Raw genomic sequence first — 26,658 nt, forward strand, 5'->3', positions numbered from 1 at the left:
GGACTATAAGACTGGGAGAATTTTGACATTCAGTCACAAATATGTACATTCTTGACCTGGCAGTTCTCTTGGACTGAATTTCCACTGGGCACACTTGCGGGCACTAGCCCACACAGTCCTCAAACATTACCATGACCTGTGCATATTTGTGATGTACTATGCTGTACATTCATGACCTGGCACTTCCCGGGAACTGAGTTTCCACTGGGCACTCTAGCGTGAACACATTCCCCATGTATCGCAATAGCCCACACGGTGCTCTCATAACACCATGACCTTTGTAAGTTCATATTTGTACCATGGTGACACTAGCGTGTACACACATGAGCTAATCCAATATATCATATTTTACATAGACCAACTTGAATGGTATGTGTCTGTAATACAATGTATTTTGCATTTCATTCTCTTCATTCCAAATGGCAATCGCAGTTTACCGTATGCTTGTTTATTTTACATGTACAGTGTTACCACGATGTTTATGCCGTACTTACAGTCCTACTACTGTGTCTTGTATTGACTATTTAATGACGCCTCTCTCTACACTTCACTGTGTGATCAAGGCCGCCGGACTGTCGAAACGTGTAACAAACAGAGTTATGAAGTAATACATCTTTATTTGCTTTCTCTGTTCCCACCTGAGAGCGCGTTTAATTGTTCTGTGGAAATATTTAAATTTTCTGCTGGCTCCGCTGGCGTGCGCGCCACCACCCGAGGGTCGCAAGTTTTACGGCAGGAGCAAACCTTGGTTTGGATATATATAAACTGCCATTCCAGGATGCAGTAACAGGCAGGGAGCCATTTTATACTTTGTTACAAACAGGGTGGCACAATCAGTACTGCAGCCCTGGGGGGACACTCCAACTTACATGCCCTGGATACCCTTAGTACCATATACTAAGGACTCATAGGTAAGTCAGCTTATGCCAATCCGGGATAGCCAATTCAACATACATTTTCTAATGGGTTAGAATACAGGCACAGTCTACAAGCCCTACGCACACCTCGCTTGTTGTTCCTCATAGTTTCAGGTATTTTTCTTGTTAGAGAGACATATCTGAGGACAAAGACCTTGCAATGGATCCTAAAATGCCACTATGCCCAAGCCTGTAGAAACCTGAATAAAGTTCCTGACTGAAGACATCTCTGCCAAATTTCAGTGGTGGTATCTGGACGCCAGCCTGCTCACTGGTGAGACATTTCAATAACTATGGACCCAAGTTACAGAGTTCATAAACTCCTCTCTTCTCACCAGGGGAGTTAACTTACAGCATTTGTCTATAAGCTGCCTCCGGAGCATACCTTGAGTGTCAATACCACATTAACTTCCTAGACCTTCCAGTGCTTAGCCTAGTCCTACTTGCCTTCCTTCCCTCTGCTCTCATAGCACAACCCATCACTGACAATACCATAGCAAAGCACAGCATCAACAAACAGGCGTTGAGTTCTTTTCAAATTTGCGGTTTACAGCTGAGCTTGGACATGCTAATAAGTAAGGATGTCTGTTTGATAGCGGCCACCTTGGCACCATCAATCATTGATTGTATGGCTGTACTGGAAAGTCCTACAAGTGTCCCTCGCAACCAGCGCTTCCGGCAGATCAAATATTTTATTCTCCACCGTGCGTACATCTCCCCTGCCCAGATAAATAAGGTCTTCCATCGGGATGACTCTGAATGCCCCAGGTGTCACCTGTAAAAATTGTAAATTGATACTTGTATAGCGCACTACTCACCCGCAAGGGTCTCAAGGCGCTTGTACGAATACCGCTGTGGAACCCATCCTGGCTTTCCCTGTGAGGCGTCCACTCCTGGGCACCCCCAAGGTGGAGGCCAGGCATCCTTGGCGTTGTGGGGGCCGTTGTGGAGATTAAGCAAGCTATTGCCCAGAGTTGCAGAGTGGGACTCCATGATTGGAATGGCACCGAGGCGAGAATTATCAGGTCCGTGGAATTTTTGAGCCCAAGACCCGCCGAGGCGGGGAATTGAACCCTGGTCCCGGGCTAGACCTCTGCATCAGGGTCTGCCGCTCTAATCATTGAGCCACACTTCTCCTCTGCCCTCCTACATATGCTCTGGCATTGCCCTACTCTAGGGGAATACTGGACAAATGTGGCGGTCTTCTTGGCCTGTTGTACTAGGCATATGGTTCCCTTCCACTGGGAGGTGTATATATCACATCTCTTTAAAAGGGGCAAGAAACACAAGGCTACTGCAGGTTTCTTATTTCATCACAGCGAAGCGCCTGATCACTAAACAATGGAAAGCCCCGGCGGCGCCTCATGCGTTGGCCTGGCACTGCTTTATGCTTAACTGGGCTAAGGCAGAGGGCATGACACTGCAGAGGGAAGACTTACTGGGACTTCGCAAGTTCTCTCTTGCCACAGATTGGGGGGGTTGGGGCGTTAGAATTGCAGCTACACCCGCAGCAGACACGCAAGAGGAGGCAGAGGGAGCTTCAGTGCCAAGAGGGCTCTCAACACCCACTAATGCGTCGTCATAATGGGGGCTGCCTTACACAATCCTCGCACGCCCCATAGAAACACAGTATCTTCATGCACTCCACAAGCAGTTATTTAGCCATAGCTACATTCCTGGGCCTTGGGTCACGGGCAGTTACCATTTTCCCCTATTCAGGATATTTTGTCCTCATTATGTTGTATCCTCCACCCATTGTTCATTACTACTCATCATCACGCATAGTATGGCATCACAATACACAGTGTTGTGGTTATACATTCACTCACACTTCTTCTCAAGTGTTCTGGCATTGTGGACAACCCAACTACACCACATCCGACACATTGCACCCACGCTACAGCGGCTAATACCATGCCTTTGTTTTGCTGCAGTATCCTTACCGGACAATTGTGGCCATTTGACTATTGTTGTGCTGTATTTTTAAAAATATAAATGTCAATAAAAAGATTTAAACAAATCAAGCATTGATTGGATGTATCAGTTGAGACCAGGCGAAAAGGTGTTGCAGTCGGAAGAGTACATCCTCGTAGTGCATGCATTGTAGCTTCCTAGGTGGATGATCTCTCTGATGAACTGACCAAGTCTGTCCTTGTGGATAACTGTTCTGCTACCAACTTGTTTTGTCCACTATTGCAAAATGGTTCCTTTCAGTGCACAGAATATGATGTTGATCACTTGTGAACTTTACTTGTTCCGGGTTTCTCCCTTTCTTTAAAGACAGAAGGCCTTTAGATGGGCAAGGTGAAGGATTGCAATGTTGTTATCTCACTCTTCCAGCGATTTGCAGAGCAGTATGCAATCTTTAGGGTGCTGTTGATATGTCTTTTCCTGAAAGGCCAACAAAATGCCTTCCATGCCTAATTTCAGTCCCCCCTCATTTAGTCCCAGTAGCCAGATGCAGCCTCCTTTTGAGCCTATTAATTCTTTCTCAGGTTCTTAAGTGTCTTATGGTAGCCATTACTTTGGCTTGCAAGTCTGGTGAACTGTAACCTTCCACCTTTCTTTCTACTCCCTCGTACTTGAAAACCAGCGGGCTGCCTGTATAATTTTGATGCCGGGAGAGCTTTGAGTTTCTTTGTAACAGACACCAATGATTATAGTTAAAATGACCCGTTGTGTGTAGGTTATTCAAGTGCAAGAATAGGAGGACGGTTTTGAAGTCAACTAGTTGTATAGGGATTGTACTCTGCATTGAGCGTTGCTATATGATGGATAACAAGTATTTCATGAAATAAGATAGATTTCTGAATGTGTCTGGAGACTGTCCTCTGAGTTTAGGGTGATCTCTGAGGGTTGGGTATTGCAAACATTTGTCAAGTGCTACTTGGACTTCCATTTATTTGTTTACTAAACATTATCTACTATATTGTGATGCTCAAAATGCGATTGGTTTCAGTTTAGCCTTGCTGCAGAAGCTTTTGTTCTAGCCACGGTTTCTGCTTCTTCAGTTTCATTCCAGTTACCCCCACTCCAAAAGAATTTACTGCTGATAGTCATCGCAAAAAAGGGAAAATCATGCAGAGAGATGTATTTATTACAGTATGTGGGTAATCACCTTCGATAACCGTTTTCTGGTGGGTATTGTGTTGTCCTACAGATTGATCCTCACACTTATAACTCCTCTCTCAAAGTGTTGTGCTCAGTAAGGGTTTTTCTAAATGTATATACCCAACGTTGCTCCTTTTTTAGGTCTCGCGTAGCGATGCAGCGCATGCGCTGCTCGCCTTGGCGAGATCTATTGTCGTCAATTTGGCTAGCGAAGGGGGACAGGAGATGTGCACGCGCCCGAACAGGTAATGTGCACGTGTATGGCTCGCTCGTGTCGTTTGAGCACAACGTGCTCATGGCGCACTTTCACTTTCCTAGTTAGTTGCAGTGTTGTGCTTTACTTTTCTGCGCTGCAATGGCCGATGCGAGCGCGATCACTTAGAGCCTCTGGTGCACAATGCTCTCAGAATCTGCTCGGTCATAATGTCACCTCCACGGTGCCCGTTCAAGGAGACTGGTTAGCGCTCCACAACCCGCAGCTATCACCTTCACGGTACCCGTTCAAGGAGACTGGTTAGCGCTCCACAACCTGCAGCTGGACAGGCAGGCGCTGGCGAACCCTCAACTCGACTTCCAAGAGACTCGGTCACTAACCTGCCTGCCGCTTAGCAGATCACGCGCCCAGGGGGTCCTCCTGGATGTATCGCCGCTCCAAGCACCTTCGCTCATCCCTGTAGCCTGGCGCACAGAGGCGCAGCGCCCTGCGAGTCCTGCTCCCGGAGGCACACTGCGCCCGCCCAGCCTCGACCCTGCCTCGCTCAGACCGTAGCCGCCCACTAATGTGGTGCGGCAACGAGGCACGCTTGGGGTACGCTGCCTCCTCCGGAAGCCTCTGGGGACGTGAGGACAACGGAGGATCCACTGAGCAGAGCTGGGGGGGTCTTGGCGTTGGTAACACCCCCACGTCGCCGTCTCCGACGCCAGACTCCGGTCCTGCTTGGTACCGTGCCCGGGCAGGTGTCCTCCTGTGCAGCACAGCCTTGTGATCTGAGTACGGAGCACGGTCCCCGCGAGACCCACCTCAGAGGAGAGGGCTACACACGGGCTCCAAATCGCCTCCACCCTCTTTCGCTAATTGGCGATGAATGAAGGAGAGGACCCCGGCCAGATGAGCGTGATGGTTGGGAGGGCGTCGCAGGAGACCCCGCTAGGGAAGCTCATCAGGAAAAGGGAAACCCCAGGTGCAGCCCTGTGGGACTTTGAATACTAATTTCATGCACCAATCAGGGCCGGATCAGTGCACGGAAGAGCTATCCCTGCGGCATTGTTAGAACTCAAAGGGGCGCTACTAAGCAAGAGGGATACCCCACTACTGCCCCGCCCATCTTACACCCCCTTCCCCCTACCTCAGCAGTGACCCACTGCCAAGGGATTTCATAGTAGGGGGTGAAAGAAATCCTCTAAATTGTGCTGCTTGACATAGCTGAGGGCGCTCCCCTGGTTCCTTACTATTGAGTATGCTAAGCCATTTGTATCGGCTCCTTACCGACTAGTCAGCTATGGAGAAAAATCTACTTGAATGCCACATGCCACCGCGCAGCTCCTCACCTGCCCTCGCAGCGTCTTAATCTGCCTTCCGGTCCCGCACCACTTCCCTGCTTGCACAACCTGTTCCATGTTTGGTGTATCCACGCAGCGTCTTAATCTGCCTTCCGGCCCCGCACCACTTTCTTGTGTGCACAACCTGTTCCGTGCTTGGTGTATTCATCTCAAGAGCCATCCCTGCACTGCCGCTCTGAAGGCGGTCGGGTCACGCATCCCTGGCTTTAGGAGCACTTGATAACCGCTTGTGGAATACAGTGTGCCTAACTGTTAATTTCCCCTGCCTGCAGAAATGCTCAGTCATATTTTATTGTCCTGCAGGTGGTGGCTGCATCCCTTTCCCGGATCAGACTGCGCAGTAAAAACAGGCATTTGTAATGAAATAGGTCTCGCATTTACGTGAGTTTGAGCTATTGACGTTGCAAATGTTTATTTTTGTTTTCGTTTTTAAAACATAAATTAAAGGCATTGTCATTTACAATGCCAATAGTTAAAACTTGCGTAAATGCAAGATCTATTGCATTGCAAATGCTTGTTGCTTTTCACTCCAAGACTCCATGGAGTGCGAAAATTAAGGGCAGCTGGCACAAGGACTGCCCTATAACACCTTTATGGAGCTCTGTTGTCACTTACAATTACACCAGGGTTTCTGAGCGGCCAGAGTCACTGGTGCCACCTAACGACCTGTCTGACACCAGGGGATATTTCAGGCTGGGGGAACCTGTGGAAAGAGAGAGTATCTATCGGAAAGACTGTTACCACAGGTAAGTAACTCATTCTTCTACACTCTCACGTTCAGCAGCAGGGCTGACAACAGAACAATCATTATTTGGTTGAAATCACATCAATGGAAAAGGCTATACTGTGTTCTAGAAGTACTTTCTGAACTGTTTAGTAAGAGGCAGTAACATAGATTTTTTTCCATAAAGAATTAAAATGTCATAGCTTTAGTTAGTATTTGTGTCTGCCTTTCTATGACTACTGGTACATGTTTACAACAAAAAGTAAAATTTGTAACAAAGTTAACTAAAACAGAAGACTGTGTTGTGTCGACCATCTCCATAGAGCTGTGCTACCAATGTAGTGTTCTTTACTTATCCAGTCTTCAGCAAACCTGAATAACCAGCATGGTTGGAAGGTATATTGTCACCTTTCTGGGAAGCATTGGATGTCTTTCATGGGGAGCAAAGAGTTGCTATAGAGAGTTTGGAGCGATGTCTGATGCATACTGCAGCGTGCACGGCTGTGAATCAATTTTGCATTGCTCCAAGTGGCTAGCCTGACATGTCATACTGGGTTTTTGTTTCTGACCTAAAGGAAGGTATGGTTGAGGGAAAGAATTCTAGGGTAAGTAACCCAAGTATCTTTGAATACTGCTTCTCGGTTATTTAGTCAGCACAATATCCTTTTGTAGGAAGTCAGATTCTCTTTTTCTGACATCCAGTCTTGAAAGGATGGGTGGTGGCAGTCTTCCAGGTACATAAGATGTATTGTAATTCTACCAGTGAAGCAGATGCCACCTATCTATTTGAACATTTATATAATTAAAGACAGATGGTACGCCTATGTGGAAGCGGCACACTAGCACTTCAGGCATGAGTCTTCTTCCAGTGACTTTATTCCACATTTTGTCCCAGTATATCGACATTGAAGAGCATTTACAGATGATATGTGCAGTTTTAACATTGTGGTCCAGGACACCTTCAAGAGTTGGCTGTGTCTGCACATTACTTAAAGAACACACTTAAATTGAATACATTTTAATATGGACTCTCTCATTATGTGGCTAAGACCTTCTTTCCTATTGTCCACCTCTGAACGCATGGTTTACCAGTTTTTCCCTTCGAGATTTTAAGAACTTTCAGGCACATGCATCAAGGTAATATTTTGCAAGTCCTTAATTGCGATTATTAAGGAATCGCAATTAAGGACTCGCAAAAGCCTATGCATGTAGGAATCGCTATGAAAATAGCGATTCCTGCGCATTCCTTATTTGGGTGTTGCAAATTGCGTTTCGCAAATAAGGAATGGCTTCCCATTCATCCCTATGGGCCTACAGGCCCATAGAAATGAATGGGAAATTGCATGCGCAATTTGCGAGTACCAAGTGGTACTCGCAAATTGCTCATGCAATTCAAGGGTGCACAGGTGTCAAAAGGACACCCTGTTGCACCCCTGAAATTGATCTGTGCACAAATGTTGTGCACACACATGTCCCTAGGACATGTGTGTGTGTAACCTACAACTTAGTTTTTGCAAATTATCATGAAGTTCAACTTCATGATAATTTGCGCCCCCTAGTAGCGAAATCGCTACTTCAATGTGGTTCTTGCATTGCATTTAAGGAATCACAAAATACGATTCCTTAAATGCAATTGCAATTTGAGAACTCGCAATTCATTGCGAATTCTCAAATTGCGAGGGCCTTGACCCTTGATGCATCGCAAAAGCTAATTTTGCAATCGCAAACGGCGATTTTTGCGAATCGCACCATTTGCGAACGCAAAAAACTTTGATGCATGTGCCAGTTTGTTGCTAGATTCGAACATGTGCGTTCTTTAGAGAGTGGGTTCATGGAAAGGATATATATTTTTTAATTCTCCATTCTGATTAGGTAGGACATAAGGGGAGAACATTTACCCTTTTCCTAATTTATTCATTGGCATTTGTCTCTCCTTTTGCTAAATATTTAATGTATTCCCTGGTTCAGTATGTCTCCAGCATGGTTTATTCCCTTTACCTGCCCTATCTTCCAAGTAAATGCTTCCTCTTTCTGGTTATGGTTTCCACGAGGCCAGTATGTTATAAACATGGCTGGTATTTTAATGTCAAGGCTAGTAAAAAAAAAAATTGAAAATTTTCTGCATTTTCCCTCTCTGAAATATAAACTGAAAACAGCAATCAGGAAAAGAAATTATTCAAAAGTATTTCAGAGCTATCTGAACTATTGCTAAATAATTGTAAAGGAAACAGGCAGGATGGCATGTAAAAAAAAGAGTGCAAGGCATTTTGTCTCATAATCCTATTTAGTTTCAGGCCCTTCATAATCTTCGAAAAAAACAAGCAGTTGGTACTTTTGTGGTGAAAGCTGCGACTGCCAGATAGTGGTCGGCTCCTAGTGTGCGCATCCATCCACATTATTCTTTTCCATAGGGGAGGGCTGTGGGGAGCGTTTGAAAATACTGGGCTGTGTCCGTAAACTGCCCCCGTGACATGGTTCTTCCGACCAAGGAGATGATTTCACTTCACTTTTATGCGGTTTCTTTTAACTGTCGCGCGGCCTGCTGGCTTCCAGCCGCGCGTGTGTACTTTGTCACGGGCGGCAAAGTGCACAGGGCACGGAAGGAATGCTTTCTTGACCCCGGTCAAGATTTTGCCTTCCATTTGTAATTTAGAGTGACTACACTCCCCCTCACTTGCACTTCACTTGCAGGCGGGTATGGCTCGCCGAAGAGCTACAAATGTGCCTGCTTTTGGAGACTTTTCTGTTTATTAAAGCGAACATGTATTGACTTTCACATTGACATATCGTATTTACGGATTGTACTTTATAGCAGTGTTGGGATGGATGCATCGTAACGTCAGTGCAAACCTTTCCCTTAAATTATGGAAAATGAAAACCAGAGAAGTAAACAGTCGCAACATGAACAGTCCCCGGCCCCACGGTTTCTCTCTCATATATATACACACATACACATATTCCTTGCCTTAGAGTTATGCCCAAATCTCAGATAGTATCTGGAAACGTTTGTTGAGCAATATCCCTGTATGCTGGCTCTCTCTGTGTGGCATCGTCAGCGTCGTCCACGCCCGAAGTGATATGCACTGTGAGAAGTTGGCCTGGCGTATGCTGTCCACTAGTTATAGTGAGCACCTTGCACCAGTCCAAGCAACCCTTATTGATGATAGGTTTAAAGACAACCTTTATTGAAAGCTATCCTAGTGGTGGCGATGGAGAGCAGCCTTCAGGCTAAGTCTTGAAGGAGTGTAAAGCAGCTTGGTTTACCAGATTATAACCTCTTGAATTACTAAATGAAAGGAGAACCACACAAGGTATATATATAAAATATATGTATTTATTTCTAAACACTCTCTACTAATCCCTTTATGAGATTAGAGAGCAAGGCACACAATAATACAGTTCTAAAAAGAAAGTAAATAGCACAATATACAATGGGCCCTAGGGGCGGACCAAACCATATATTAAGAAAGTGGTATAAGAACCACGACTTGACTAGACACAGTGCCTACCTAGAGCACGTAGAATCGCTGGGACCCCAAGGTACCACCTGAGGTAGTGACACAGGAGACCCATGGGGGACGTGTGTAGTGTGAGAACACAGCCGCGAGCCCCGTACTATTCTATGGGAAAGTCGCGGTTGGAATTTTAGAAGTTAAGGACACTTAGGAGAGGACTTTGAGCAAACCCCTTTAGACTTAGGGGGTTCTAGGGCCAGCACCCACAGGAGCACTGTAGTACTCTAGTTACCTTACCCAGGGAATCCGGGTGCATAGGTGTCAAATGGTGTCTGGAATCGTCGTTGATTTCAATGGCAATCTGCTGCAAAGTGCCGCTGTCGGGAAGGAGAAGAGTGTCCGGTGTGATCCAAGCCTGGGGGACAGAGTCTGGGTCACTTACCAGTGACCAGGGGCACGATAGACGAATGCTCACCGATGTCGGGTGTTTCAGGTGCGAAGAGGTGAAGCTTGACTCTGCAGCCACGAGGACTAGGAGCTGGATTCGAGCTGTCCCACGTAGGATGTGGAGTGCTGCGGTGTCGGTGCCCGGATTGGACCCAATAAGCCTTGGCAACAGCTACCCACGCAGGAAGAGAAAAGATGCTTCGGTGTGGACCTGCAAGGTCCTGGGGACTCCCCAAGCGATGGAGAGTCAGGGCACGTCTGGAGCAACCAGGTAAGCCCAATTAAAGTTAAAGTTACCTTCACAGGGACCCACCAGTCGATGGACCAGGGATCGCGAAGGGACCTCGAGAGAAAACACAAAGGGCCAGCTCACGGAACACCCGTTGAGTGTAGGCAGGCAGCCTTTGGTGTAAATGCTGCTAGGGGTCAGGGCTAAAAGTAACCCAAAGCTCAGCTGTAGGAGTCGTTGGAAAGCTGATGCTTCTGCAAATGGTCGCGGTGTCCAGGGGTTCGGGTTGCACGGTCTTCCACGAGGGATACAGGCCCCAGAATTGCTGAGTGCACAGATCGACCTCACAGACCATGGAGACCCACCTCCTGTGTTGCAAAATTCTTCAGAGTCCAGCGGGAGATTTGGGGATGCAAACCAGATGTGTCTTTGGTGCCTGCCAAGCAGGGGAGTAACTCCTTTACTCCAAGGGAGATTCTTCAGTCATCTAGTTCAAGGTAGATCGTCGAAGTTCCAGGATTCAGTATCAGAGTTTTGTCCAGGTGTAATCTAAAGTCCTGTAGCCAGGGGTTCCTTTCTTATACCCAAGGAAGGGGTTGGACAAACTAGGGACCCACCTATGGGAGGGTCAGGAAAGAGGGGTGGCTACACCCATTTCCTTTGTCCAGTTTCGCGCCAGAGCAGGGGCTGGTAGCCCCTGAAACCGGTTTGAACTGGACTATGCACAGGGACACCAAATGTGCCCCCGGTGCTGAAATTCAAAGCACTCTTGGAGTGCACCCACCCAGCCCCAATCTACTAAAGCCTGTCTGGGAGGTGGTGACACCTCCCTGTGACAGGAAACCTATTGTCCAGGCCTCCCCTGCCGGAGTTTCGTCCAGCAGCAGGAGGGCAGACTCATATCTGTGGCTGGCAGCATCCATTTTGTGATGCCAGGGCTCTGTTAGCTGGTACCGGGTATACCGGTGCTGTCATGTCCCTCCCTCTAGAAGGCTGGGATCATACTCCCACACCAGTTACTGGTGTGGAGGTATGATTCCAAGGTGTTTGACACCAAACACAACATGTTTCCGTGCAACCATCCCAAAGTTAGCATTTACCGTTTGGTTATAATGCACTTAAGAGTATATGGGTTGGCTGCATCACAAACAACCCCGGAATAAAGGTTCCGAAGGCTGCAGAGTGGCTCTGCTCATGCATGGGCACTCTCTCACATAAAACCCAGCACCCTGTCTTCAGGATTAGTAAGGCCTGCCATAGGGGTGACTGATAGGTTTATATGTGCAGTGATTTGGAGAGATATATTGAACCTATATCTCAGTAAGGGGTGCATGCACCACCTTACCCAGGCTGCAGTAGCTGTCCTGTGATGTCATTTTGGAAGGCTTCCCAGGGGTGGCATTATACATGCTGCTGCCCCTGGTAGGCCTCTGGGGTACCTATGCCCTGGGTACCTAGTATACCACATTCTAGGGACTTATAAGGGTACCCCAGAATCCAATCTGGAGTGTACCTAAAGTACATGGATCAATTTAAGGGAGAAAGCAGATAGCTTGGGGTCCTGAATAGCAGGATCCCAGCCAGACTAAGTCGAAAACCAGCAAAACACCAGGAAAAAAGTGGGGGCAACCATGCAGTCAGATTCCACCTTCCTACATGCACGGTGCCTATATAGGTGCCACCCCTGCACACTGACGTCTGTTCTTTTCTTTTTGTTTCTATCAGTGCAGATCCGGGAAGAGCTACGCCCAATCGTTTTTAATGACTCTATTTTCGACTTTTTGTCAATTCATTTCTGGGGGGAGATGGGGGGGGGCTTTGTCTCCTGGTGTGTTCATACCCGTCAAGGTTTCAGTTTGCTTATGTGTGACATATTTAGAATTTCAGTGTAATAATGATTGACATTCAACGACTATGAGTGACACTTTCTCGCAAGTGAGGGAACCATATATAAATATCAGAAATTGCATCCATTTGAGCAACGAGAATCTCTAAGTAGATCTTAAAAGTGCTGCAAAACTAACCTAGTGCCCTTAAGCGTGTTGCCTGTAAGCAGTGCATCATTGTAGCCAGGCCCAAGGTTCAGGGTTTTTTAAATGGAAGGGAGAGGTGTGAGAAGGCTACATATATGACGGTGCTATCTGGAGGCTGTGTGTCGCTGCAGCCAAGCCTCAGATTCAGGAATGAGGGAATTAGAGGGGTGAGAAAGCTTCATACACCCAATGTAGCACTAAGCATGGTTGAGAAGCAGACAGCGTTACCCATGCTCCAATCTCATTCTCCAAAGCATTTGAATGCAATATCAGAAAGAGATACCCCTCTAGTGATCACATTGCTCAGTGTGAAACTGGAAAAGCTGGGACACTTCCCAGCTTCTCTTGATCCTAGACAAACTGTTTATTTCATCGAGCCTTCTTTATGTTCATTATCACACACTAATCCTTATGGGTTCCAGAGTAGCGTGCTACTCGCCAAAAAAGCGCTTTAAAACCCCATCAGGGGTAGCAGGCGCTATATAAATACAAACCTTTCCCTCTTCTATTCCGCCACCTACCCTTCTCTTACCAAATAACTGAATAACATATCCACCACTCAAATTACTTCATATTTCACTATACTAATTTTCAACACTAATCCTTTATGGGTTCCGGAGTAGCGTGCTACTTGCCAGAAAAGAGATTCAACACCCATCAATGGTAGCAAGTGCTATATCAATGCAAACCTTTCTTCCGCTTCTATCCCTCCGCTACCCTTCTCACTCGAAAAAACTGACTAATATCCACCACTAAAATTACTTTCATGTTTCACCATACTAATTCACCACTAATCCTTTATGGGTTTCCGGAGTGGCATGTTTCAACACCCCATCAGGGGTAACAAACGCTATATAAATACAAACCTTTTTTCCTCTTCTATCCTTCTGCTATCCTTCCGAATCCAAATAACTGACTAACCTATCCACCACTTAAAATTTACTTGCTTGTTTCACTATACTAATTTAACACTAATCCTCTATGGGTCCCGGAGTAGCATGCTACTCGCCGAAAAAGTGCTTTGACGCCTTGTCAGGGGTGGTAAGCGCTACACAAATGCAATTACAATACAATACAGTACATATGGGAGTGCCTTTAAATATGTGTGTCATACAAAAACATGTTTATATAAATTGTGATGGTTCCAACTAATCGTGCAATAAAGTTCCTTCATATATTTAAGATTAACTGTACTCTGCACATTCATAACACGTCGCAGATATTGTATAACTGAATCGGAGGAAGGACAAGCATTCTGGATTTACTAAATATTTTCTAAATAACACCCTGGCTGAAATGTTGCGAGTAAATGACCTCTGCCCAAAATGCATGACATCAATTGGTTTGTGAGGTGCAAATTAGAATACTGTTCATTGCTTATTGATGCAGTCTTATATAGCGTATATTGGAGCACTTTACATGAGCACCAGTTATATTAGAGAAGATCAAATTTGGTTTTAGGAACGGGAAAGCCTTTGTAAGATCTCTTTGCCATCGCTGACAATGTACAATGTCAGCAGTTTTGCACACTGGCGTTTCCAAGGCAGCTCTCGCTCAGAGACGCTTTTTGTCTCGAGTGGAGCTCTGTCTCCAGTATGCCTTTCCACCAGTACCACTCCTGCTTAGAGTTCTCAACAAGATCAGGAACGACCGGGCCAAAGTCATGCTTTTGGCTATAGATTGGACGCAGAGAGTTTGGTACCCAGAACTCCTGAGCTTGAGCATCAGTCCTACGATCAGGCTGCTACTTCGGGCGGATCTCCTGTCGCAGCTACAGGGCAGGGTGCTGCACCTGAACCTGCAAATGCTCTGCCTTCATGTGTGGAGATTAAGTGGCACAGCTTTTGACCTTCCGTCCAAATTCTGCAATTTTTTTCTGGCAGCCTGGCGTTTATCCACCAAGACAGTAAACGCCTGCCATTGGGACAAGTTTGTGGCATGGTGTACTGAGAACAGTGTTGACCTCTTATCTGCACCTCTTTCCAAAGTTCTTTTGTTTACTCTTTCCTTGGCAGAGTAGTGCTCTGCTTCGGGTACCATCAAAGGATACCTCTCTGCCATCTCTGCCTTTTTGCAGTTGCCAGGCCAGCCATCCCTATTCAAGTCCCCTTTTGTAAATAAGTTTTTTAAAGGGCTTCAATGCATGTTTCCACCAACAACCTTTGTTATGCCTCAGTGAGACCTAAACCTGGTTCTGACGTTCCTAATGTGCACTCCCTTTGAGCCACTACACCCTTGCCTACTCAGACTCCTCGCCATCAAGGCGGTATTCCTTGTGGCAATAACATCCACCAGGAGGGTCAGTGAGTTACAGGCACTGTCTGCTAAAACTCCATATATCTTGCTCTATCTAGACAAGCTGGTCCTTCGAACTCGAGCATCCTTATCAAAGGGGGTAACTCCATTCCATGTAGGCCAGTTCATCACTCTGCCTTTCTTTTACACCCCACCACATCCTACTTAAGAAGAGGAGATACTTCAACGCCTTGGACCCAAAAAGAGCCTTGTCATTCTACCTTGATCGTACCAAAGAGCTCCAGCTGAGCGATCAGCTCTTCATAGGATATGTGGGTGACAAGAAAGGGAAGGCAGTGCAAAAATATACCATCTCACGAAGGATAGTACTTAGCATTAAAATTTGCTATGTATTGGCCAAGAAGCGGCCCCCGGTGGGCTTGCGTGCTCATTCTACCAGAGCCAAAGCTGAAACCACTCCATTAGCTCGCGGAGTCTCTGCCCTGAACATCTGTCAGGCAGCAACAAAGGTGTCTCTGCAAATGTTAACAAAACACTACTGCCTAGACAGTCAGGTCTGTTGTGACGGGCACTTCGCCTGTTCAGTCCTGCAGGATTTTCTAGTATAATCTGTTTCACAGCCCTACCTCCAGGGAGGTTTTGCTTGGGTATCTATTTGAAGTTAAGGAATCTGCAGCTAGAAGTCTCTATCAGATGAACAAGTACTTCAGTACCACCTTATCTGGTAGAGGCTTTACCTAGCCACAGATTCCTTATTGACCCTCTTATCCTCCTGAAAAAGGATTTCAATGATAGGGTCACCTCTCTTTAAGGGCCCTAGCTTCACACACCAGTGGTCAGTGGCTCTGCACTTCTGAAGTCGAAAGTCACGAAAAGAAACGAATGTCAATGTGCTGGGGTGGCGCCTATATGGGCACCGCACATGGCACTTCCAACAACGTCACATGGTTCCAAACGACACCACCTACCGGCGCGCAGGGGTATGGTCCATCAAAAGTTTCCAGATCCAATCTGATGCCTGGGGGAAATTCTAAGTTAAGGAATCTGTGACTAGATAGTCTCTACGAGATAAGGTTTATCAAAGGTAAGTAACTTGTTTGTTAGTTCACTATGCACCTCATCTAAAGAGGCCTTTCATCTTGGCCTGCTTACTGTGCTGGGATGGTCCTTTGATAAAAACTCCACATGAGGCTCCCATATCCCCGCAAAGCTCTTACATCCCCCCTTACATTGCTCGCAAGTCACTCCATAGCAACTATGTCCCACAGCGGCTATATCAATTCAAGATCCAGGGTGGATCTTTCTTTTTCCATTGTAGTGCTAATGCTGGATTGGCTGCTTCCAGGCAATTCTACAGTATAGTCCTGTCAGTTTTTGTAATGTATCTAAGGCTTGGTTGTTGCAATCCCAACAGGAGCAATTCCTGTGTGTGTGTGTGTGTGTGTGTGTGTGCGTGTAAGGGAGCAGGTACCTCAAAGTCTCCTTAAGTGCACCTGCTATCTCCTTTCAGAATTTGATGAGGCCCATCTGAGACATCAGGCTGATGAGAAGTTTTGCAAACAGTGTTTTTTCATGTTGATGGCAAATCTAAATTTTGTGTGCATTAGCTAGTGTCTCAGTTGGGCATAGTACATCCTTTCAGTTTCTTCAATCCAGGAGTAGAGTTTGCATTTCATAAATTATTTCATTTTACTATTGTGGAACATGTCTGATATAAGTCAACATCTCCTCTCTCAACATTTATCAAAGGGTCCTTGTTCTAGTGCTGGGGAAAAATCTGGATTAAAGGAAATTGAGGTATATGGTGACAGGAAGGAGGTAAGAAGTCCCCCCTTAGCAATGGGTGTCACAGGTGTTTAATGTTGTTCTAGGAAGAGTGCTTAAATACCCATTTCGCGGTCTATGTACTCTTTGCCACTACCCTACATCCCACAGTGCCCTCATCGAAATCGCCATCTCCATATGTGTCTATTGAGTATCAGTTTCCTCATTTGATCATTTTATTATTATTCTTAATTGCATGACTAAATAATATAGTCTTCTAAGGTTTCGTATTGCTAGCCCCCCCACTTAGATGCTTACTTTTGTTCAGTAGTTTAATCGATACTCTTTGACATGTGTCCTTCCTTATAAATATATTTTGTAAGGGTGCAAAGAATCCTTCTATCTGGATTCGTAGCACCTGGAAAAAATAGAGTACACTGTAGGAGGACATTTATTTTTATTACATTATTTCACCCAATCCCAGATAGGAATGGGGGACCCATCAATTCAGGTCTCGGGATATCTCCGTTAGGACAGAGGGCTAATTTGTTTTCTATAATTTCTGAAGGTATGATTTGACTCCAACCCCTTAGATATCTAACATACTTTGCAGAGCACCCAAATGGGAATATGTTTCACAATGTCTATACCCCCTCCAGGGGTAATGTCCGATTTAAAATCTCTGAGTTTGCCTTATTTATTTCACACCTTGCCAGTTATTCAAATTATGCTACACGTAGGGCAATGGGGTTGGTCTTCCAAAGAAAGGATCATGTAATCGGCGAAGAGAGCTAATTTATTTGTTTCTAATCCTGTGTAGGATCTGATTGCCTGACATGGGAGGCAAGTGGTTCAATGCTTAGCCCAAATAAAAGGGGGTACAGAGGGTTACCTTGTTGAGTTCCCCTCTCTAATTAAGGAGGCTGGGAAACTTGGATATTGAGTGCTATATTAACTCTGGGAGTCGTGTACTTGATCACAATGGTGGAAATAAACTTACGCCCCAAGCCTAACTCCTCCAACACCAGTCGCATGAAGCACCAGTCCACCTAGTCGAAGGCTATCTCCTCGTCCAAGGTGACTAGAATAGAGGGTACTTTTTTCGTTACCTTTTTGACCAAATGGACTACCCTCCTTAGAGTGTTGTTTGCTTGTCTTTCTTAATAAATCCTTACTGGTCTGGGTGAATTACAGGAAGGAGGACATTTTTCAACCTGTAAGCTAATATTTCCATTTATAATTTAGCATCAACGTTCAATAGGGCAATTGGCCTGTAAGAAGTAGACTTCTGTGGGTCCTTGCCGGATTTTAAAATTAGTTATGACTGCTTCCATCATAGAGGATGTTACTGTACCTATCAGTGCAAATGTATTAGACAAAGTGGTCTGTCGTGACCCTACCTTGCAAGAGAATGGTTTATAGAAAGATGTATATAGGCTACAGCAAACCTAATTTCCTTATCTGTTATGGGTGCAATCAGTTGGTCAGCATAATCTAGTGGAATTTTTGTAAGATTCAGGGTCTTTATATAGTCCCTCTGGGAGGGGGAGTGACATATATCTGCTTTGTACAGATGAGAGTGGAATTTAATGAATTCCTTCAGTTTATCAGGTTCTATTTGTATAAGCATGCCATCCTCCTAGATCAGGCCTTTGACCTATGATTTTTCTGTTTTCTCCCTCAATAAATGACCCAGATGGGAGGCTATTTTGTAATGTGTTTCATATAATTATCACTTAAGGTGGAAACAGGCTTTTTGCAGGTTTACACCCACTTTTTGCCCCTATTTCGACTACTATGGTCCTAACCAGGACTTGTGCATGTGTTCTGGCCCTTCAAATGGTGCATGTTTAATTGGCTTGTCCCCAATTAGCATAGCCTCACTTACTTGTAAATCCCTAGTATATGGCACCAAGGGTACCCAGACCTGTAGGGTAGTGTGTTCCCCTGGACTTCAGAACTTGTTGTGGCACCCTGGGTAGGACAAGGTAAAACATGGCTCCACTCTGCGACTGCAGACCGGAAGGGCAGTTTTAAACTGCTAACTCGACTTCACCATTTAAGGTAATGGTAAAGCGCAAACCTCCCTTGTTCAATATTTGTAAGTCAACACTAAGGTAGGCGTAACAAGCCCCAAGGCAGGGTGCTGTGTGTTAAAAAGTGAAATATGTACTTTTACATGTTCCAGTAGTAAAAACCCTAAATTGTCATTTTTACAGTGGAAAGGCTAGCAGCCCTATTGGCAGGTACAGAGTTACAGGCCAACACCTTTACCCTGCTAACCTCTGAATGGGACAACTAAAGTTGGTGCTGTAACGTATCAAAAGTATCCGTGCATTACATCTGATGTTATGGTTACATCGAATGTAATGTCACTTGTAAGCAAAGTTCAACTTTAGAAGTCGCCACTTTCATTGCTCAAGGTTTCCAGTGCCTGTTTACTGGTGTACAGTGGGTCTGTCCTGCATAGAGGTTTCTCCTCTTCTGGGGAGACGTGCTAATGACTCTCAAGGAAGATAACATCAGAGGCCTGTACTGGAGGAGGGTTTACCTCCCCCGGAAGAAAACTGCACAGGTGTTAGCCCAAAATGAGGGCTATATAGGCGAAACTGCCTTTGCAGGGCAAATGGGGAATGCTTGGGAGAGAGGCTGCTCTATTGTTTAGGTAGACAGGCGGGCACTAGGCACAGGGAAGGGAAAGCCAGTTGTCAAATCGGTTTTCCAGGCATGTGTAGCCCCCTTGATAGCCACACCTCTTGATTGGGCTAGGGAACTCTGGACGCAGAGAGAGGGCAGAATGGTGCATCCTGAAATGCCCAGATGCCACACTTCCAGGAAGTGGTCATCAGGAGGAAGGGTACCTGGTAGCCCATTGGCTACCAACTGCATGCCCAGAAAAGGGCATTTTCTGAGCATAAGTAGGGCACCCCTGGCACCCCGAGCTCAGATCTCAACTGGACTGGAAGAAGGACTGCCCTGCTGCACTGCAAAACCGACAAAGAAGGGCTGCTAAAACTTCTGCCTAGCAAAGGAGATTGACTGTGCCTGCTGTGTCCTGCTCGAGGAGAAGTAGTCACCAGAGCCCATCCAAAGCCAAGAATCTCCAAGGATCAGGGGGCTGGCCTTCTGTTAACAGCACAGGGACGAAACCGCTAACAAGCCTTTTGGGGCAAGTTGTTAACCCAAAATCTTAAACCTGATGCTGTGCAGCACCACGGACCAAGACCTGACACACAAAGTTGCAACCAAGTTTGCTGAGCCCAGGAGTGCCATCAGAGCACAGCTAGGACATCCAGAGGACGAGTCATCAAGCCAGGAAGGAATGCCCTGTGAATGTGATACTGGCCGACCAGTAGTCCAGTGATAACAGGACTTCTGCCAGCAATGAGAGGCTTTGAGGGATGTCAACCCACATGACAAGGATCACCTCACCCCTTTTATGGACCGAGGAATATTCGCAGCACGACCCTTGTCAACCACAATGCTTCCACAGCATCCTTTGAGCATCTTCATCATCCTTCATTCCTATTTCAATAGGAAAGCCATGCAAAGAGTAAAAGTGCTTGGAAGTGACTGAAGACTGCCACAAATGCAGCTACTACTGGTCCCCCTCACTAGCTCCTCCTGGAATTGGTCACCCAAAGTGACTCTAAGAGACCACATCACAGCTAGCCCAAATATTTTGCTGAAAAGGTTTCTAAAGTGTCAAATTAGTTCAATTTGCCAGTGTTTATTCGCAGTTGAGTGAAATGCTTTAATTTACTATACCTTGTAAATTCTATATCTCCAGAACCCCCCTCCGGTGGATCTTTTTTGTTGTGGTGTCAAAAAATACAGTCTATGTTTATAGTTTGGTGTCAGATTTCTTTGGTGCCTTGTCAATTTCTTTTTAAGTTGCTGGTACTGTTCACATGCTTTATACTAATAGTCCCAAAGTGATTGGTAAGTGTATTACACAATGAGGTCGCACAACCACACCATATAATATACCCCACTTCCTCACTCTCGATAAGCCTTTCTTGTTGAGTTACCAGTGGTGATGTATTTCCCTAAAGGGCTTCAGCATTTGTTCCCCCAGCTCACCTTTTGCCATGCCCCTGTGGAACTTGAATTTGGTTTAGACCTTTCTCATGGATTCACCTTTGAACCCAGGAATAGCTGTCCCTCAGATTACTCACCCTTCAGACAGTCTTCTTGGTGGCTATAACATCGGCCTGAGGGTGAGCGAGCTTCAGGCCCACTCCTTTAACCCTCCTTATACTACCTTCTACCCAGACAAGTTGGTTCTCTGCACACGTGCATCTTTCCTGCAGAAGGTGGTGATGCCTTATCACATCGGTCAAACCATCACCCAACTGACGTTCTTCACTTCAGCCCACCTCTCGAAGGAAAATAAGTATCTCCATTGTCTAGACCTGAAGAGGGTTCTTCGGAGCTTCTATATTGATCATACTAGACAACACCTAGTTGATGTTCATCTCTTCATCAATTTCATTAGAGGGAAGAAGGGAAGAAAGGAAGAACGGTGCAGAAATGGGCCATCGCCTACCGGACTGTGCTTTACATTAACATCTGCTACACTTTAGCTAAGAAGCAGCCCCCTAAGGGCTTTCAGGCTCATATGACCAGAGCCAAGGCTGCTACTACTGTGTTAACATGCAGAGTGCCTGTCCTGGATATTAGCCAGGCTGCTAAGTGGGCATCCCTCGATATTTTCATGAAGCACTACTCTCTGGACAGCCAGGTCTGGTAAGTTTAACATTTTGCCTCTCTGGCCTGTGGGACCTTTTGGTTTGAGCCAGTTCACAGACCCACCTCCTGGGAGGTACTGCAAAGGCAAGGAACCTGCTATTAGATGTGTCTATCACAAAAACAAGATGTCGGTGACAGACCCCCACTTGGTCTGTCTGTGGTGTCTTGTGGTGAGGAGGGCAAGACAATGAACCTGAAAACCATCCGAGAATGGGCCATGAAACTTTTGGCAACTCGTCACGCAGCTCTGCGCCACTCCAAGTTCCGTTCCCGTGGGCGGTCTCAGGACCTCTCCCAGAGTTGCTTGTATTGTTCCTGTCCCACTCTAGAGATTTTTCTGGTAAGTCCCACAAGAAGAAGTCCTAGAAGTCGAAGTGCTCTTAGACTTCTACCACGTCTCTCCCATTCTTGGGATAACACGCAAGGGAAAGACATCACAAATCCCAGTCCCAGATGGTCCCTGGTTAACGGGCATCGGAAACTGGGTCTGCTCCATGCTGCCCCATATTTCCCAGAGTTGGAGTGATTCTTGCCCAATTCTAAGAGTTTTATGTGGCCATGAACCTCATTTTTAGGCGGTTGAACCCCTCTGGCGGTCCTTCAGGTCCCACAGGTTTGGAAGGGTCCTTGACTGGAGCTCCACCGGCAAGTTTTCCCGTGGCGCCAGTGGACCCCTAGGGTTCATTGGTGGGTCTGGATCAGCCACGGCATTCTGACCTCCTCTGTGCTCTATTCCAGTGGTGCCATTTCCGGCGCCATAAAACTCATCATGATCCCCGACTCCGTTACGGAGCCAGACTGGTGTTGCACGACGTTGCTTCCTTCTTTACCCAGGCCCACAGCACCAGATTTGGAGACAGAGCAATACTGAAATTTAAGGGCTCACTAAGGAACATAAATGGAGGGGATTAGATTATCCTTATTCTTACACTGACCTCCTAGCAGAGTCCATGACTGATGACAACTGGTATGGGGACCTGGCTAACTCCAGTGGTCTTGATATATCACCAGACACAAGCCTCCTCTCTCCTCCCACAGTGCACATCACACATCTGTATTTATAGAAAATACTGATAATTCTTAACAACCAATGTATGACTACTTTGTTTTCGTTTGTTTTCGTTTCCCTATTTACATCCTTGAACGGTCCCTTTTTATTTTGCGATTGAGCTTACTCTTGCATCTTGTATCCAAACGCAATTAAAAAACGCTGTTTTCCTGATATTATTGCGGGGACCAACAGAATGTAAGTTTGTTGTAAATAAGTTCACATTGCTAATGTCTACCTTTTTAGGTCTCGCCTGGCGTTAGCAGCACGCATGCACTGCTCTTGCCATGCGAGGGCTTCTTGGAATCGATACGATTCCAGAAGCTTGCTTTCTGCTCCGCCTGTGTTTTGCATTGGTGCACCTCATTTTGCGTCACCAATTATGCAAAACCGGGTGTTATGATTGTCTAGGAGGCTTTTTAGTCCCTCCTGGTTACCACCCTGTCCGCTTTTGGCCCCACCCACCGGGATTGCATCTTTTACTAGCGGCGGGAGACAGTGTCTCTTAATTAGCATCTAGGCACTTTTTTCTTTTCTTACTGAGCTACTCTCACTGCAGGCACGACGTGCTTTTTTTTAACGGAGCATTGCGCTTTAAATTTTAAATACGCTCCGCTCCAGACAGACACAGCAGCTTCCAGAGGAGTTTAGGGCTGGTAACAGGGCATTGCGCTTTAAATTTTAAATAGGCTCCACTCCAGACAGAAACAGCAGCTTCCCAAGGAGTTTAGGGCTGGTTCGACCACTGCACGTAAAATGCAAATAAATAAACAGATTACAAAACTAAATTATAAAGTGATTAAAAATAACTGTGTGGGTGATCTTAATGTGTGTGTGACACTCTCGCTCACATATATATGCCGACTTCTTGAACAGGGTAGACAGCGTTAAACGTTTTGCCGCTAGCACTCAATACTAGCAGGAACATTGTTTGGGTATTAACTCCTCGGCCGTCAAACGGCATCACCCCAACCCCCCTCGAGAACCTGGGGTCTGGAAGCAGGCCCCTCTTTGGAGCAGGAGCTGGGAGAGTGCAGAGCTGACAGACCCGGGCAGGGATATCTGCCGTGTTTACATGCAAGGGAAGCCGCGGTGGCCATGGTCAAACCAGGAAAGAGACGTGCAAACTTCTTTCTGATAAGACACCAGTTCTACGACAAGATCATTCAGAGGTGGGCAGAACTTCCAGAAGGAATGACACTACTATAATATTTGGAACACAAAACGTATTAGTGTTGCGACCGAGGACAGTCTGGGGGGTTCTCTAAAGCATCACAGGGCCTGGTGGAAGCTGCCAAAGTGAGGGCAAATATTGCACTTCGAGATAAAGTCCATGAGTTGCTAAGGCTGTTGCGGGGAGCTCGAGGGGCCTCGTCTGCGACTGTCACGAGTCTCAGTGGCTGCGATTAGAGATATAGAGGGCTTCTATCTGCGACTCTTACGAGTCTCAGTGGCTGCTCTGTGCATGTGGGCCCAGAGGGTCTCTGTCTGCAACTGTCCCGATTCTCTGTGGGGCTTTTTTCTGCCTCTGTCACGACTCTCACTGTCTGCAAAATACACGGTGCTCAGTGGCTGTGGTGAGGGGCACTCGGGGTTTCTGTCTGTGTGTGTCCCGAGTCCTAGGGGCGTCTGTGGGTGGAGGACAAGAGGCATGTGCCTGAAGACTGCAGGGGGTCTCGGGCATGCGGTGGGGTCATGGTCATCGACCCTGTCTGTTCCTGGTTGGCCCGGGGCTCAAGAGTAGCGGTGAGCGTGTGGTAAGGGAGAGGAGGGGCCCGGCTGCAACTGACACTGGCGTCAGAAGTTGTGGTGAGAGGTGGGGTAAAAGCGGGGTTTGTTTATGACTGGCACGGGTCTGAGACGCTCCGCCGGCCGGGTGGGTGCTCGTGGTGCAATGCCACAAACACTCAGAGGCCGTGGCGAGGGTAAAGGGTACATGGGGCTTCTGTATGTCACTGTCTCGAGTCTCAGTGGCTGCAGAGAGAGGCGCATGGGACTGCTGTCTGAAGCTGTCACGAGTCTCAGTGGCTGCAGTGAGTGTGAAGTGGGCTGGTTGTGGACATGGGACACAGGGGCCCCTTCTAGTGCTGGCACAGGTCTCAGAGGCTGCGACGGGGCAGTGGGGGCACGGGGGGCTTCCTTCTGCGGCTGGTACTGACCAGATGGGCTGCAGTGGGAGGGCGGCAGACCCCCATTCCCAGGGTGTGCAGGCACCTCTTCCGTGTCTGCACTGTCCGGTGTGTGGTCACTCTCCACACCTTGGGCATTCTAAAGTGATTGCTGCCTCTGTGCTCTACTTGTGCGTGCTGCGTCTCCTACTGTGTTTGTACACACACTGAGCCTTAGTGTTGACTCTATTTTTAGGCACATACGAGACACTTATTTAAGGTCGTAAAAATGACACACGTGTAAGAATGGCACAGTCCCACCCATATCTGTACCCCCTTACTTACAAAAATTGGACCCCCCCCATGTCCAAGTGAACCCTATAAGCTTAACAGCTGCGCGAGCAGCCTAGAACCTTGAAGAGAGTGAATGTCTGTTCCCACACAGTACAGCCCTTGCGATCGTTACACAGTCGGCATGATTTAAGTGAACTAACTCTTCAAAGGGGTGAGGGTTACATTATAGTAGTTAAAGAAATACGGTACCACCGCCTGTAAGCTTATTTCCCAAATAAAACCATTGATATAGATCAAGTGGATAGATTTTGTCTGTTTGTTTTATAGCTATGCCATTCGGGATTTTCATTCCAGTCTCTACATTTCAGAATGTTCACTGGCATGCTTGCATCTCCATTAACCAGCATGCCTGATTTCTGGGCTGCATTATTCCTGTCCTCCCCGCTGCACTAACGCCTGCAAGACGGGCTCTGTCTTAATTAACAAGCATTAATAATGCAATAGGTCTCGCATCTCACTAAGTTTAAGCCATTTACTTTGCTATACAATACCATTAGCAAAGCAAATGGCTTTAACTTAATCAAAGGAGAGACCTATTGCATTTTCAATGCTTGTTGTTATAGCCTCCTTTTGCATTTTACCTGCGTTCATTGGCACAAACTTTTGACAGAGACGTTTTAAGAGATGGGCAAGATGAGCATGTGCCAAGGGGCCCCACGGAAAGTAAACTTTCTGTGTATCTAGCTCACCTCTGTCTATTTAATTATCTCATTCTCTCTCATCTCTGCCTACCTCTACGTCTGTCTCTGTTTGCCCTATGGCATCTTAAGGATTTTTAAAGGCCCTGGAAAGACATATTTCGGTTTGTGTGAACTCAATTTCTGAGAGTTTGGTTGACATCATGCGGGGTTCAGTTAGCAGAAAATGGGTAACAAAAAAAAAAGTTGTTACGAACAGAAGGGCCCAAAATATGTCTTTCCCGGGGCTCCAAAAATAAGATGACACTGACTTATAAGGCTCCAGGACCAGTCTCAAGTTCAATTGTGTTGGTCAAGTGCAGAGAATTTTCGAGGTGAAGAACATTACTCAGCGGCAAGTGTGGGAGCAGGAGAGACCTGCGTGAAGTGAAGCTGCCCCCCCACCCCCATCCAGATCGCTTCACCACACTCTTGTGTCATTTCACCGCTCCACTTGAGACCCTCAAAAGTGATGTTTCAGTGACATGCTGTAAACACGACATGATTAATGATCTTTAAGGAAGATACTATCGGGGTTTTCACAATGAAGGGAAAAATAAATGGAGTTCCTTTATGGCCCGATTACTTTATGGTGACCTTCGTTACGCCCTTCTCATCGTTGTCTTCATAGTTCTTTTTCCTGTGTAGATCGAGCGTGCATACAACCAACTACGTCAGAGCGATATGAACAAAGAAACACCTGACCCAGAAACTGCTGCAACACCTCTTTAGTGAAAAATGCACACAAATTGCAATTGTCATTTTAATGAGTTTGGTGGCCCTGGGCAAGAAATATTTTGGGGTCACTATTGCGAATAACTTTGGATTGTATTACCCTCTTTCTACTAATGCAAACCCCATGATACCAAACAACAATGACTTATGCATTAAAGGCTGAGATAGAGAAATCGGCACAGGTGAAATACACAAAATATCCCTATGCATTTGCACATGCATTAAAACTTCTCTTCAAATTACATAGTAGACAAGTTTAAAACCCGTACGCTAAATGCACTAGACGGAATTCCCCAAAGACAAATGAGAAAGAAATCTATATTATGTACATAGGGGGCAGCCCATGTAGTGGTATAGACAATGTTTACGAATACCTACTGGAATTATGCCCAAGTGGCTACCATGCAGCCGAACAGTACAGTGCAGGCATCCTCATAAGAGGTGTGAATCGCCTACTGTTTCAACAACTTTGTGTAGCAGCAGTACCA

General features: G+C 46.3%; 2 protein-coding genes across 3 annotated transcripts in view; both read left to right on the forward strand.

Moving 5' to 3' along the window:
* Nucleotides 1-26,658, forward strand: part of TBCK (TBC1 domain containing kinase) — a 1,508,203-nt gene that overhangs the window by 1,464,437 nt on the left and 17,108 nt on the right. The gene's annotated exons all lie outside the window — the stretch shown is intronic.
* The window catches only part of LOC146862214 (uncharacterized), a 122,747-nt gene that overhangs the window by 86,977 nt on the left and 9,112 nt on the right, over nucleotides 1-26,658 (forward strand). Inside the window, exon 4 of the mRNA XM_085643394.1 lies at nucleotides 20,995-21,245. Within this exon, the coding sequence (XP_085499520.1) occupies nucleotides 20,995-21,245 (251 nt within the window). The remainder of the gene's footprint in view (nucleotides 1-20,994; nucleotides 21,246-26,658) is intronic.

The sequence above is a fragment of the Triturus cristatus genome, chromosome 2_2, assembly GCF_964204655.1.
Source record: "Triturus cristatus chromosome 2_2, aTriCri1.1, whole genome shotgun sequence".
NCBI lineage: Eukaryota > Metazoa > Chordata > Amphibia > Caudata > Salamandridae > Triturus > Triturus cristatus.